Source organism: Mytilus trossulus, chromosome 12 (assembly GCF_036588685.1).
Source record: "Mytilus trossulus isolate FHL-02 chromosome 12, PNRI_Mtr1.1.1.hap1, whole genome shotgun sequence".
In the NCBI taxonomy this organism is placed as follows: domain Eukaryota; kingdom Metazoa; phylum Mollusca; class Bivalvia; order Mytilida; family Mytilidae; genus Mytilus; species Mytilus trossulus.
In genome coordinates, this window is record NC_086384.1 from 46,893,289 (window position 1) to 46,909,389 (window position 16,101).

General features: G+C 32.3%; 1 protein-coding gene across 2 annotated transcripts in view; it reads left to right on the forward strand.

The window, feature by feature from the left end:
- The first annotated feature begins 15,027 nt into the window (after positions 1 to 15,027).
- Positions 15,028 to 16,101, forward strand: part of LOC134692706 (zinc finger protein squeeze-like) — a 136,350-nt gene continuing 135,276 nt past the window's right edge. The window contains exons 1-2 of one of the 2 annotated variants that reach the window (XM_063553198.1): positions 15,028 to 15,087; positions 15,511 to 15,580. In XM_063553198.1, coding sequence (XP_063409268.1) covers positions 15,564 to 15,580 — 17 coding nt within the window. In that variant the 5' untranslated portion in view covers positions 15,028 to 15,087; positions 15,511 to 15,563. Of the gene's footprint in view, positions 15,088 to 15,510; positions 15,581 to 15,706; positions 15,949 to 16,101 lie in introns of those variants that run through there. The other variant, XM_063553197.1, reaches the window with a different exon arrangement.

Genomic DNA, 16,101 nt, shown 5'->3' on the forward strand with positions numbered 1-16,101 from the left:
GCCGTATGGCGTCGCCTAATGTTGTTCCGTAAATGTCATTCTTGCTATTAGTCAGGGACTTTGATATATAGATTTGAATTATCCATTACTTAACAAATGATGTATTTGCGTACAAAAACTAAAATAAATTTAGAGAAAAAAGATTTTAGGTAAAATTTAGAGGAAAGTCACATTGACGGCAGCAGCCCCACAACACAAATTTATATAGAATAGGCACATAGAGAATACCTTGCTGTACTCCTGCAACTTATGCCCTTCTTCTTTGTCATTTAGTTTCCTTGAGTCTCTAAAGACTTTTACACCAATAATTTTACAGAATCTTTTCCTTCAATTTCTATGAAATTTATTTTTGAAAAGGACTTTTTTCCTCTTCTATGTTATGATTTGTTTAAAGATTTTTTTCTTCATTTGCTATGTTACTTATAATATTTGTCAGTGAATTTTTGTGTTTTCTTTTGTTAGATTTTTAAAACAGTGCCATGTTGAGGATTTTTGTTCCTATGGTAGGAAAGTTTAAAGACCAATAACAGATTCCCTGTTTAGTTTTTATGGGAAAGAGGTGAGTAAATAACATTTTATAAAACAGTTATAAAAAATACTAACATATATAAGAAAAACAAATACAAAAAAGACCCCAAACTACCCTTTAAAAGTAAAAGAAAAAAACATGAATCAAATTTGAAACTAACAGAAAGTAAAAAGATTACCTTTATTAAAGATGTGCAGTAAAATAATAAAAAAACTAATTACACATACACTAAAAAATAATGGTATTTTTTAATTTTTTTTACTAAAATTACCTATAAAAGAAAATATAAAAATGACTTTTTGACAATAAAAAAAAAACCCACACAATTGAAAAGAATAAAAGTAAAAATAATAGATTGCAATCAATGCAATGTAAAAGCTAGAAATTTTGAATATTAGCTCTATATAAAAAAGAAGATGTGGTACGATTGCCAATGAGACAACTATCCACCAAAGACCAAAATGACACAAACATTAACAACTATAGGTCACCGTATGGCCTTCAACAATGAGCAAAGCCTAAAAAGTGAGTCTCTTTAGAAATTAGATGTAAATGATAAGTTATTTTGTACTGTGAGGCCAAAAAAATACGAATTTCACAGCTGAATCTGATGAAATATTGATTGTTTCAGATTACATATATAACTATATACTTTATGATTGTCAATAAACTTTCATAATCTAGCACAAAAATAGATAAAATAAGGAATTTTAACTGTTCCAATTCTAGACAGATTTGTATCAGATTAAATAATAAAGTATATATTACATAACAAGCCATTTATCGATTCTAAATTAATCCTAGGGATTTCCCATATATAGGATTAATCATCATGTTACAAAAGATTAACGGGAAAAATAAAGATTCTACCACTGTGTCGAGTGTGACACAATATTTATCTACTGGTGACAGTTAGATTTTCAATTTTAAACACAAAGTTCACTGAGTATTTTAAATGTTTAAAATGTAGCTGTGGAGAGTGGATAAATATGGGGGGTTCCGATCCTGGATTCCACTTACTGTTTTGTTAAAATTCCCGTATCCCGTTTACACTATGTGCATTAGCAATTCTTATTTTTTTGTCATTTCTTGGGTCTTGCAAGACCTCATTTCCTGTTTTCACGACACAACAAATTGACTTTCACGTTTCATGCTTACGAAAAATAGGCAATTCCGCATCACGCTTAGACCCCAATGAGACCCACCATATGGTATTGCACAAGATTTGGTTACTCTGATAATTTTTGATGTTATAAATGCAGACAATCTTAATCCTTCTTTTCAAACAACCTGCAAAAAGATTTGTTCATCAGGCATGGTCACCTTTTTTCAAGACATCACATTAGCAATTTCAGATGAAAGTTAGAAAATTTGACGTCATACTCCAATTTTGACCAATGAAGAACCGAGATCAAACAACATTGATTTGAAAAAAAAAAAAAACAGGTCATGGAAAAGGATAAATTGTATAAGAATAACAGGAAGGTTTATACCATAGCTGCAGATTAAAAAAACAAACTTAAAGATATTTTGATGAAATCATTCAGTACTATGAGGATATATATTTAAGTTTGCAGCCAATTAAATGCCATTTCTGTACCTGATGTATCACAAAAATAATTGCTGCAGCCAGAACACTTCCAATTTTCATTGCTTTCCAAACGTAGTAACAAAGTGATATTTAGTGCAATGTCTGTTTCAAGTAAAGCTAATTTTCCTAACAACCTGCAATTAGTTGAAGGAATGAAAATAAATTTTAGTTTCGTGTAAACATTTTTGTTGATTTTGTGGAAGTGAGAGATAGTGATCCTTGATTCCGTTATCCAATGAGATAACTATCATCAAGAGACCAAGTGACACAAACATTAACAGTTATAGGTCATAGTACATACTTCAACAATGAGCAATGCCCATACTGCATAGTCAACTTTTAAATGCCCAAAAATAACAAATATTAAACAATTCAAACATGAAAACAAACGGCCTAATTATGTACAAAATAATGAAGAAAAAACAAAATACTGTGGATTCATTAATATTCATTGGATACTAATGTTTGTGGATTTAGTGGGTACAGAAGAGCCACAAATTCAAATGTTTAACAGATTACAAATTTTCTAAAGGAATTAGTGGAGACTTTGCCAAAACCATGAAACTAAATATCCACGAATATGTATGTCTTCTTCAAACCACGAAAATTTGTACCCACGAAAAATAAATGAATCCACAGTATGATACATGGAAACACATGGCAACCACTGAATAACAGGCTCATGACTTGGTACAGTCAAATACAGAATGTCTGAATAAGGGTAAATATCTTACTTACTCTATATATTTTTGTTTTGGGTTACCATCATGAATTGGTTTACCATTATGGAAAGTTTATTTCACAAATTTTTATAGCCATGCTTCCTTTGTTGTACATTTCCACTTGTCTTAGGCAAGTCATTGATTATATATACTGCCTTGTGCTCCATTTGCACAAAATCTTGAAAAAGATTTGGAAACAACAAAAATCCGCCATAAATTAGGAAGTTAGAAAAATAGCTATAGATTGTTAGGATTCTAAAATAATCATGCCATAGATTTGGGATGGCATGATGTCATATTAGCCATAGAATAGGAATCTGCTATACATTTGGGATGGCATGATGTCATATTAGCCATAGAATAGGAATCTGCTATACATTTGGGATGGCATGATGTCATATTAGCCATAGAATAGGAATCTGCTATACATTTGGGATGGCATGATGTCATATTAGCCATAGAATAGGAATCTGCTATACATTTGGGATGGCATGTCATATTAGCCATAGAATAGGAATCTGCTATACATTTGGGATGGCATGATGTCATATTAGCCATAGAATAGGAATCTGTTATACATTTGGGATGGCATGATGTCATATTAGTCATTGAATAGGAATCTGCTATACATTTGGGATGGCATGATGTCATATTAGCCATAGAATAGGAATCTGCTATACATTTGGAATGGCATGATGTCATATAGCCATAGAATAGGAATCTGCTATACATTTGGGATGGCATGATGTCATATAGCCATAGAATAGGAATCTGCTATACATTTGGGATGGCATGATGTCATATTAGCCATAGAATAGGAATCTGCTATACATTTGGGATGGCATGATGTCATATTAGCCATAGAATAGGAATCTGCTATACATTTGGGATGGCATGATGTCATATTAGCCATAGAATAGGAATCTGCTATACATTTGAGTCCTTCATAAATGAAAATTTTACTTAAGGCTTGATTCAGCCTTTTTTTAAACCATAGAGATGTTTTGAAAGGGATTAACCTCAGGTTTAGTTTATGCTTAAAATTTATAATTTCAGAAAATGTGTGCTAAATTCATATTGACAAGACGTGGCTTCCAGAAATTAAAAACGTCAGCAAATAGATATATTTCCTGTTTTTGGAGGTAAGTCTTCTAATGTAGGTTGTTAAGTAAACATGGGAGAGAAATAGTGTAAAACAGAGGTAAAAGATACCAAAAGGATTTTCAATCTCTGAAGTCTCAAAGTAAACAGACAAAACCATGGCAAATAACAATTGCATAAACAAAGATATATAGGAGGGTTTGGATGGGGTTAAATGATTAAAGAATAATGCCCTTAAAAAATGAAGGTTAGAGAATTACGGGCTAAAAAAAGAAGATTAGAGAAAAAAAGGAGTGAAAATTAAATGTTTACAGAATAACAGACCCCCATCCAGCTCTCATATAGACAAACAACATTACAAAACACAACTTAAAAACTAAAAATCCACCTAAAATTGAAGGTTGAATCTCAGGTGCTCCATAAGGGTTAGAAGATCCTTCTCCACAAAAAATTACTCCTCATGAATACATTTTGTCATATCAATTTACTGTTTACTATCATGCCTATTTGAAAAGTATTAATATATTTTCAACAAAGTTGCAATGGTTTAATCAGATTTTTTTTTTCTTTTCAAAATACGGTTTTAATGAAACAAAATGTCAGATTTGGTCCAAATTCTACTTTCACCTTCAGTGTGTGCAACTGTCATCTCCTTAAAATACACATATCTTAGATGCACTCAGGGCCAAAGGTTTTGAAAACAAAAGCCACATTAAGGAAATTAAAAAGTAGGCTAACTAGAATATTACAATTTACGTCAACATTTCAATGGGGAAAACCTTGATTTGATTAATATGTTTAACCTTTAAACAAATGGTATGGAGTGCTTCACGGTCTCATAAATTATTGTTGGGTTTTATTTTTGTGGTTTCATGATTTACAAAAGAAAAGACACAGTTTTCAATTTGAGAAGAAACATGTATTATTTTTGACGAAAGTTGCAGAATGCAAGTCATAGAGAAGAATCTGATGGCAGATGTCACTACAGCGTTAACTAGAATATTCAGTTCATTGAATAATGGTCAGCACTAGGTATTTCTCAATTAAAAACAAATGTGAAAACTAAGCAATTATATATGTTGCTATTTGCAGAAAAAAAACTCAATGTATCCCTACCTTTGGTTTTGAAATCTCCGGCAATATTTAAAGTGTTCACACAGATAAATAAAAAAAATGTTTAAAAATGGTTAAATAAGGCTTAAATGCAATTGTATTTTCTAAATTTCCATTTTATGTATTTATTTTTGTGTGTAAAATGTTGTTTTCAGCACTCAGTCGTCAAAGCACTTTATTTGACGGGAAACACTGGCAATCGTATAAAAATATTTTGTATGATTGCCAATTACCTGTTTGCACCAAAGTTCAAATAAAGTGGATGTCACAATAATTGACAACTGTACTGCCTTCAACAATGAGAAAAAATTTATAGCTTATAGTCAATTTAGTTTGGAATCAACTACATATTGCCATGAGGGGGGCAACCTCAGAGTGGCTTGTTATTACTGTGGATGATCTACTAACAATACATGATTATTTTTTATGCCCAACCTACGATAGCAGAGGGGCATTATGTTTTCTGGTATGTGCGTCTGTTCGTGCGTCTGTTCGTCCATCCGTTCGTTCTTACGTTCATTTGTTGGTCTGACCCGCTTTAGGTTACAGTTTTTTGATGAAGTTGAAGTCCAATCAACCTGAAACTTAGTATACATGTTCCTTATGATATGGTCTTTCTAATTTTAGAGTTATGACCCCAATTTCACGGTCCACTGAACATAGAAAATGATAGTGCGAGTGGGGCTTGTACTGGGGACCCATTCTTGTTGAACACTGATTCAAGTCATCATCAATGATTTATTACAGATACAAATGTTGTCTTGTAGGAATATTCAGTGAATTAAGATGAAGAACTACAATATAAATGGTGATGACATTGAAAAGAGAAAAGTTTAAAGCAAATTGGTAAATAATTTTTGTTAGCAAAACAAAATATGAAATATTTGCAACATGTGTCTTAAAAAAACAGCAATAAAAACTTGCATAGGAATAAAATTTATCATATTTTTTTCTTCATTTTTATACGACCGCAAATTTTGAAAAAATTTTCGTCGTATATTGCTATCACGTTGGCGTCGTCGTCGTCGTCGTCGTCGTCGTCGTCGTCGTCGTCCGAATACTTTTAGTTTTCGCACTCTAACTTTAGTAAAAGTGAATAGAAATCTATGAAATTTTAACACAAGGTTTATGACCATAAAAGGAAGGCTGGTATTGATTTTGGGAGTTTTGGTCCCAACATTTTAGGAATTAGGGGCCAAAAAGGGCCCAAATAAGCATTTTCTTGGTTTTCGCACTATAACTTTAGTTTAAGTTAATAGAAATCTATGAAATTTTGACACAAGGTTTATAACCACAAAATAAAGGTTGGGATTGATTTTGGGAGTTTTATTTTCAACAGTTTAGGAATTAGGGGCCAAAAAAGGGCCCAAATAAGCATTATTCTTGGTTTTCGCACAATAACTTTAGTTAAAGTAAATAGAAATCAATGAAATTTAAACACAATGTTTATGACCACAAAAGGAAGGTTGGTAGTGATTTTGGGAGTTTCGGTCCCAACAGTTTAGGAATTAGGGGCCAAAAAGGGACCCAAATAAGCATTTTTCTTGGTTTTCGCACCATAGCGTTAGTATAAGTGAATAGAAATCTATGAAATTTAAACACAAGGTTTATGACTATAAAAGGAAGGTTGGTATTGATTTTGGAAGTTTTGGTCCCAACAGTTAAGGAAAAAGGGGCCCAAAGGGTCCAAAATTAAACTTTGTTTGATTTCATCAAAATTGAATAATTGGGGTTCTTTAATATGCCGAATCTAACTGTGTATGTAGATTCTTAATTTTTGGTCCCGTTTTCAAATTGGTCTACATTAAGGTCCAAAGGGTCCAAAATTAAACTTAGTTTGATTTTAACAAAAATTGAAACCTTGGGGTTCTTTGATATGCTGAATCTAAAAATGTACTTAGATTTTTGATTATTGGCCCAGTTTTCAAGTTGGCCCAAATCGGGGTCCAAAATTAAACATTGTTTGATTTCATCAAAAATTGAATAATTGGGGTTCTTTGATATGCCAAATCTAACTGTGTATGTAGATTCTTAATTTTTGGTCCAGTTTTAAAATTGGTCTAAATTAAAGTGCAAAGGGTCCAAAATTAAACTAAGTTTGATTTTAACAAAAAATAAATTCTTGGGCCTCTTTGATATGCTGAATCTAAACATGTACTTAGATTTTTGATTATGGGCCCAGTTTTCAAGTTGGTCCAAATCAGGATCTAAAATTATTATATTAAGTATTGTGCAATAGCAAGTCTTTTCAATTGCACAGTATTGTGCAATGGCAAGAAATATCTAATTTCACAATATTGTGAAATAGCAATTTTTTTTTTTAATTAGAGTTATCTTTCTTTGTCCAGTATAGTAAGCAAGAAATATCTGCAAGAATTTTTTTTAATTGGAGTTATCTTTCTTTGTCCAGAATCAACTTAAATCTTTGTTATATACAATATACAATGTATATTCACTTTTTACTACCAACTGATAAATTTAAATAATCTTTACCATTCAGTGATAACAAGCAGTTTTTTTACATCATGTATTTAAATGAGTAGTAATTGTTGCAAACTCCATTAGAATATTTTAATTGAAATTAGTTTTGTAATAAGGGAAAGGGGGATGTGAATAAAAAATTGGGTTAAATTTTTCTCATTTGAAATTTCATAAATAAAAAGAAAATTTCTTCAAACATTTTTTTGAGAGGATTAATATTCAACAGCATAGTGAATTGCTCTTAAGGGAAAACAAAAATTTTAAGTTCATTTGAATACATTCATTCTGTGTCAGAAACCTATGCTGTGTCAACTATTTAATCACAATCCAAATTTAGAGCGGAATCCAGCTTGAATGTTGTGTCCATACTTGCCCCAACCGTTCAGGGTTCAACCTCTGCGGTCGTATAAAGCTACGCCCTGCGGAGCATCTGGTTGCATATTATTATATTAAAAATATAGTACAAAGAGAGAAACTTTAAATAGCAAAAAGAGTCAGCTATACATGATCTACAAATAAGTTATATTTTTCCCAAATTGAAAGTAAACTTTTTATAGGAGTTATTGCCCTTACCATTTTTTGTGTTCAGCACAAAAATCTAAAAAAGATACAGAGAAACTGTAAACATAAAAAAAAAATTATCAGCAATACAAGATTAAGGATTTGTATAGTGACACTTTACAAATCCTTGACAAGATCAAAATATTTGTTTTGGTCATGAATTCTATTCTAGTCCTTAATATTGGAGTGTCTGTTGTTGACGATGCTTAAAATCTAGGTGGATCACAAAGGCTCTTTTGGGCCTCTATTTGCTTTTTTTTTTGACGTCATTGGGTTGATGTCTCATTCAAATATTCCAAACATCCCTTTTGATTCATATTTATCGTTTGTAAGCTTAATTTCACATGCTGAAAGAAAATTTAGATATATTTGCATAGTTTGCTTGAAAAACACAATTTTAAGATTTTTTTGGGGGATGAATGTATTATGCTGTCATGATGCAGCTACATGTATTTATAATATCTCATTTTTACACTTTCCCTAGTGTACAATGTCTCAAACTTGTTAATTTCATGTCCCTTAATTTTTTAGCTCACCTGGCCCAAAGGGCCAAGTGAGCTTTTCTCATCACTTGGCGTCCTGCGTCCGTCGTCCGTCGTCGTCGTCGTCCTGCGTCCGGCATTAACTTTTACAAAAATCTTCTCCTCTGAAACTACTGGGCCAAATTTAACCAAACTTGTCCACAATCATCATTGGGGTATCTAGTTCAGAAATTGTGTCCGGTGACCCCGCCAACCAACCAAGATGGCCGCCATGGCTAAAAATAGAACATAGGGGTAAAATGCAGTTTTTGGCTTATAACTCAAAAACCAAAGCATTTCGAGCAAATCTGACGTGAAATAAAATTGTTTATCAGGTTAAGAACTATCTGCCCTGAAATTTTCAGATGAATCTGACATTCCGTTGTTAGGTTGCTGCCCCTGAATTGGTAATTTTAAGGAAATTTTGTTGTTTTTGGTTATTATCTTGAATATTATTTTAGATAGAGATAAACTGTAAACAGCAATAATGTTCAGAAAAGTAAGATCTACAAATAGGTCAACATGACCAAAATGGTCAGTTGACCACTTTAGGAGTTATTGCCCTTTATAGCCAATTTTTAACCATTTTTCGTAAATCTTAGTAATCTTTTAGTAAAAATCTTCTCCTCTGAAACTACTGGGTCAAATTAATTGAAACTTGGCCACAATCATCATTGGGGTATCTAGTTTGAAAATTGTGTCCGATGACCCCGCCAACCAACCAAGATGGCCGCCACATCTAAAAATAGAACATAGGGGTAAAATGCAGTTTTTGGCTTATAACTCAAAAACCAAAGCATTAAGAGTAAATCTGACACGACGTTAAATTGTTGATCAGGTCAAGATCTATCTGCCCTGGAATTTACAGATGAATTGGATCATCGGTTGTTAGGCTGCTGCCCCTGAATTAGTAATTTTGAGGAAATTTTGCGTTTTTTTTTGTTATTATCTTGAATATTATTATAGATAGTGATAAACTGTAAACAGCAATAATGTACAGCTAAGTAAGAACTAAAAATAAGTCAACATAACCAAAATAGTCAATTGACCCCCTAAGGAGTTATTGCCCTTCATTGTAAATTTTTAATAATTTTCACAAAATTTGTAGATTTTCACCAATATTTTCCACAGAAATTACTGTTATAGATAGAGATAATTGTAAGCAGCAAAAATGTTTAGTAAAGTAAGATCTACAAACACATCACCATCACCAAAACACAATTTTGTCATGAATCCATCTGTGTACAATGTTTAATATTAACATAGACCAAGGTGAGCGACACAGGCTCTTTAGAGCCTCTAGTTTTTGTAGATGACGTAAATTAATGTGAAAACGAGAAGTCAACTAGTATATACTAGTTATCAAATTTTGTTTTGGGGTCCTTGTAGGCCAAGTTGTCTATGTAGTAACTACTGTAATCACTAGCCAATCAGTACTGAGGTTGTGAGTTCAAACACCTCTTGTGTGGGTGCACTCGACTCCAATCTTAATTGACCAGGATTATCAGGTCGGTGCTTTTCTACGAGTACTCTTGCTTCCTCCACCAAAAATATCTGGCCGCAACGAAATAGCCAAAATACAGTGCTTAAAAGTGGCGTTAAAAACACATAAAATCAAAAAGTCAAATCAAATTTTGTCTGCTTGACATAATCCTTGTTAGCCATATGGTCAATGTGAGCTGTTGCTATTTCTTTGTTGCCATTTGATTAATGTGAGGTATTGCCATTTCTTTGTTGCCATTTTGTCAATGTGAGCTATTGCCATTTCTTTGTTGCCATTTGGTTAATGTGAGCTATTGACATAATCCTTGTTAGCCATTTGGTCAATGTGAGCTGTTGCCATTTCTTTGTGGCCATTTGGTTAATGTAAGCTATTGCCATTTCTTTGTTGCCATTTGGTCAATGTGAGCTATTGCCATTTCTTTGTTGCCATTTGGTCAATGTGAGCTATTGCTATTTCTTTGTTGCCATTTGGTCAATGTGAGCTATTGCCATTTCTTTGTTGCCATTTCTTTGTTGCCATTGTTGTCTCCTGTCTGCCACTTTCTTTAATTTTTTAACTTTACATTTTATATATTCTGAAAAAACACTTATACAATTTTCACTAAACTTTGCAGGATTGATTTATAGAAGGTCTTTTACAAACGACCCTAATTTGGTTTTAATCTAATGAAAAACACGTGGGCCAGAGGCAGTCTTTAATTCAGATTGATTTGTCAAACAAAAAAAAGATCTTGTACACTGTACTGCCAGGTACAATGCCTTGATTTTTCTGACACTTTTCAAAAGATGTTTGAATAGACTGTATGATGTAACACTACCAAATTGAGCATGTTTAAATAAGAAAGTTTGTAGTTTAACATGTATATATTATATTAAAATTTGATTTAAATTCTCCCTTGCCCTGCTTGTCTGAATTTAAAGTATTTAATCTCTAAATTCAATAGGCTATAAACAAGACAAACACAGATATAGGATTAGAGTTGCTTGCAGTACCATTATTTTCTCTTGCGATACAATATTTTATTTTACTTTGATGTACAGATTTTTATGCCCCACCTACGATAGTAGAGTGTCATTATGTTTTCTTGTCTGTGCGTCTGTCTGTCTGTTCGTCCATGGGTGCTTCTGTTCGTCCATGGGTGCATGCATGCGTCTGTCTGTCCCACTTCAGGTTAAAGTTTTTGGTCAAGGTAGTTTTTGATGAAGTTGAAGTCCAATCAACTTGAAACTTAGTACACATGCTGCTTATGTATGATTTTTCTAATTTTAAAGCCAAACTAGACTTTCGACCCCAATTACACACTCTATTGAACATGGAAAATGATAGTGCAAGTGGGTCATCCGTGTACTTTGGGCACATTCTTGTTTCTATTAAAATATACAGATACATGACAAAGTCACAAATTATATTGTTCCTCTTTCGCATCGTTTCTTTTTCCTTGGCTAATACATCCAACGCCTGTACATACAATATACATAGCAGCAACTGTATATAAACCTATGTGACCAACTTTAATTCGATGTAACTACGAGCACCTTTGATACTAATACATTTAAATGCCAAACTTTATATAGTACCATTAAACCCCACCCGTAGAAACCGTCAAAACATTTCTCGTGCCTTGGGCAGCTAACACCAAATTTTAACCAACAGGAAAACCCCATTGCAAACAAAATAAAATATATTTAAGAGGGTGTCCATTGAAAAACAAGGCAGTGGATGGCACATGACATTTTTTGTTTTCAAAATTTTTCATCTATTTCATATCACAAATACATTTTTTCTCGAAGTTACATTTTGTTTTAATATTAACTACAACAAATTAAGAGAAAAAAAAATACATAGAAAGCACTGAAAATGCATTGAAAAGGGGAGATAACTCTTCATTTTGTACAAAATTTTGTTGCATTGTTAGTGAACTTTAATATCATTTTCTGAGCTGTTTATTCAAAAATATCTTTGACATATATATCCTTTGTATGATACAAACATTGCATTGAAACCAAAAATTCAGTGGGGAAAAAAAAATGTTGTGCCACCCATGTCATAGAATTTGCCTGATATTTACTTGGACAGCCTCTTAATGTTATCCTGATAACAATTGTACAATATACAAACAAAGAAAGCAAGCTACCCAAAAGGGGTCTCATTGGGGTGTTCCGATCCCGGATCCCGCTTACTGTTTTGTCAGATTCCCGTATTCCGCTTACACTATGTACGTAAGCAATTTTCAGTATTTTGTAATTTCCTGTGTCCCGCTAGACTTTATTTCCCGTTTTCACGACACAATAATTTGACTTTCATGTGTCACACCTACCAAAAATTGACAATTCCGCCTCAAGCTTAGACCCCAATGAGACCCACCCCAAAGTCTTACTCTACATGCATTAGGAAATTATCTCTAAAATTTAAGAATGGGAGCTTTTATGATTGCAATACTTATCCAGTCACAAATACTGCCAAAATAAGCCAATCACAAAATAATTAGAATTTACTGTAATGCCATGGACCATAAAATATCTGTGAGGTTATTTTAAGTTGACAAATGAGAAAATAACTATTCAGGTGTGATTAACCTGTGTCTCTATTAAATTTTTACTATAAGGACTGGAATAAACTGTAAATTTCAGAGTTTTTATCTATTTGAATAGTACCACTACATAAATAAGAACTTGAAGTCTCATACACATATATTTTCTGAAATCGTAAAATAATTGATCATTGATGTCCATTTTAAAAATAATTTATAGATTGATGTAAACTTTCTAGTATGTTATTTATGCCTCATTTATGGGCATTATGTTTTCTGGTCTGTGTGTCCTTCCGTCCTTTTGTTTGTCTGTTTGTCTGTCCGTTCGTCCCATTTCAGGTTAAAGTTTTTGGTCGAGGTAGTTTTTGATGAAGTTGAAGTCCAATCAATTTAAAACTTAGTAAACATGTTCCCTATGATATGATCTGTCTCATTTAAATGCCAAATTAGAGATTTTATCCTATTTTCCTGGTCCACTGAACATAGAAGAGGATAGTGCAGATAGGACACATATTCATTTTGCTGGCCCAATTTGTTGGAATTATATCTTACAAAGTCTATTCAAATTATTTTTAAACAGAATCCACTGAAGGAGGTGTTAGGAGCTGTTTAAACTTGTAAGGCCCAGGAAACATTGAATCTCCCAGATTTTCAAACTAAATATTCAAGTCATGAAGGTTATTTTAAAAAATTAACATAATGTAAAGAAAGTTTTTTTACATGCAATGTTTGTTTCCATCCTAAAAACCAATGAAAATTGTCTGGTTTCGTTGAATTTGTTTGAAAGTTATAGATAGTTTTTTTTTGTGCTGAAGGCCTGGCTGTGACTTTGAGATGAAGAACAATATTTAAAGCACTGGAACTTTAGTTTGTGTGTGGGTGTGTTTTTTTTTGCTGCGCATATTCACTGATTTTGTGTCATAAATGTGTACACCATATCTTTTGTTTTTCTCTAGTATCTGAATTTGCAGTATTTTTAAAATTTCAGGATGACTTTATCCTTCTGCTTCAAACTACTGCTAAGTAGACTGGTCCCTTTTAAAAGAAGCGAGTGTGGTAAGTATTCTATTTTGTCCCCAATATGCTAATATAAAAAAGAAGATGTGGTATGATTGCCAATGAGACAACTCTCCACAATAGACCAAAAGACATAAATTAACAGCTATAGGTCACTGTATTTTCTGTATGGTTCTCAGCAATGAGGTATTACTGCATAGTCTGCTATTAAAGGCCCCCTAAATCACAAATGTAAAACAATTCAAATGAGAAAACTAACATCCTAATTTATGTACAAAAAAATGAACAAAAACAAATATGTAACTCAGCAACAAATGACAACCACTGAATAAAATGCTGCTGAATTGGGACAAGCACATTCCATAACTTCAAGAAGAAAAGATTTTCCAGTTGATACTTCCAATGTTTCAAGTGAAATAGAACAAATCTGAAAAGGGCTTATACAGGCTTGACCTGTTGGCTGATGCAATTATAATAAAGTTTTTTGGAATATTTTTAAAAAATTGTTTCAACTAGAATAATTTTGTCGACATTTTCATCCCTAAAGACAAAAGAATTCTGTGAAAGTTGAATGCATATACTTGATTTCAACTACATTTTGGCCGAGGAAACATTGAATCTTCTGATTTCAAACTAAATATTCAAGTCATGAAGGTTATTTAAAAAAAATAACTTAATGTAAATGAAAGTATTTTTACATGCATGCAATGTTTGTTTCCATCCTAAAAAACAATCAAAATTCACTGGTTTAGTTGAATTTGTTTGAAAATTGAAAATGATTAAATTTGACATAAAAAGAACAAATATACGTCAATATTAAAAAAAGACATATGTTTGTCCATTGGGGCCTATTATAGCTGTCAGACTATGCGGTATGGGCTTTGCTCATTGTTGAAGGTCGTACGGCTACCTATAGTTGTTAATGTCTGTGTCATTTTGGCCTTTTGTGGATAGTTGTCTCATTGGCAATCATACCACATCTTCTTTTTTATATATTCGTTGTCTGCTGATTGTTTTTAACTTTGATACATTGTCACACCTACAATAAAATCTGAATTCAAAACTTTAGCTAGAGAACAGGGCCACATTTTGTCCTCATCAAACTTACTCTTTTGAAACAATGTGTTTAAAAGTTCCATGTTGAGTGCAGACTAATGAATTCTTACAACAACGATTGCTTCCCTGTGCGATTTGAGTGCAACAAGATTTAATTCCCTTTTGGGCATCAAGTTTTTACAATTCTTATGAAGGCATTTACTTTTGATGATATTGTTATTTTGAAATTATTTATTTTCTTTAGATTTCCCTCGAAATGTTGGCCACACTTTATATTTTTCACTGACATCCCTTTCTGGCGATAAATTGAAAACTTTGTGGAAAGAAGACAATGTTTGATATTTTGGAAGAACTCAAAAAGGTAATTCATTTAAAGTCTGTTTGAATGCAGTATATCTAAACCTATACTATAATTCTAATTTTCTATGATACATAACTGTATAATATATGTATGCTTTGTTCTTTTGTTGAACATTTTGTAATATTGGCCACTGGAAATTAAGTAACCTTAAGATTCAATTAACACATATCAAAAGTATGAGCTATGAGAAAGATAAATAGTATAGCTATGTTACCCTCTTAAAATTAACAAAAAATACCAATAGATTCTTTTGTTGAACATGTTTGTAATATTGGCCACTGGATGTTGAGCAACCTTAAGATTCAATGAACACATATCGGAAATATGAGCTATGAGAAAGATAATAAATAGAAAAGCTATGTTATCCAGTTAGAATAAAAAAAAAAAACCCAATAAATTTTATTTAAAATTTTAATTTTCCAGATTTGAAATTTGAAATTGACGAAATTTGTCCTTCTTGAAATTATTTACCTGAAATGAACGAAGACATCAGGTAAGTCATAAACTTAAAAATGATGAATTTAAACGCAGAAAATTATGTAATATTAAAAAGCGTTGAAGCATGCATGAGGAAATTGTACTTTCCGAGATAGGTACTAATATGTCATGATAAAAATCATTTATTATTATTAATCTTTGTTGACGTTTTGTTTACCTAGATATCATATTGATATGCTTCAATCATAACACGCTTGACTGATTCCAGGAAACGATTTGATTGGTATCAGTTTATTTTTATGGACTTTATTACAATCACTGGATATAATTTGTTTGTCATTGTGTGTTTAAAAGTCGTAATTAATCGGTCATCAAATAGTTTGACCTGATGTGCCCCCTAGTGACAGCCGATGTTCCCCCTAGGTAAGTTGTGTCTAGATGTCATTGTAGTTTCCGTTTTGTCTGCGATCATTGTTGGGCAGGGCCTGATAATAGCTTGTCGTAGTATCTAAGAATGTAAAGACGATTTTGATGAAGTAGCGCTTGTGACAATAACAAGATAATGAATTAATCACA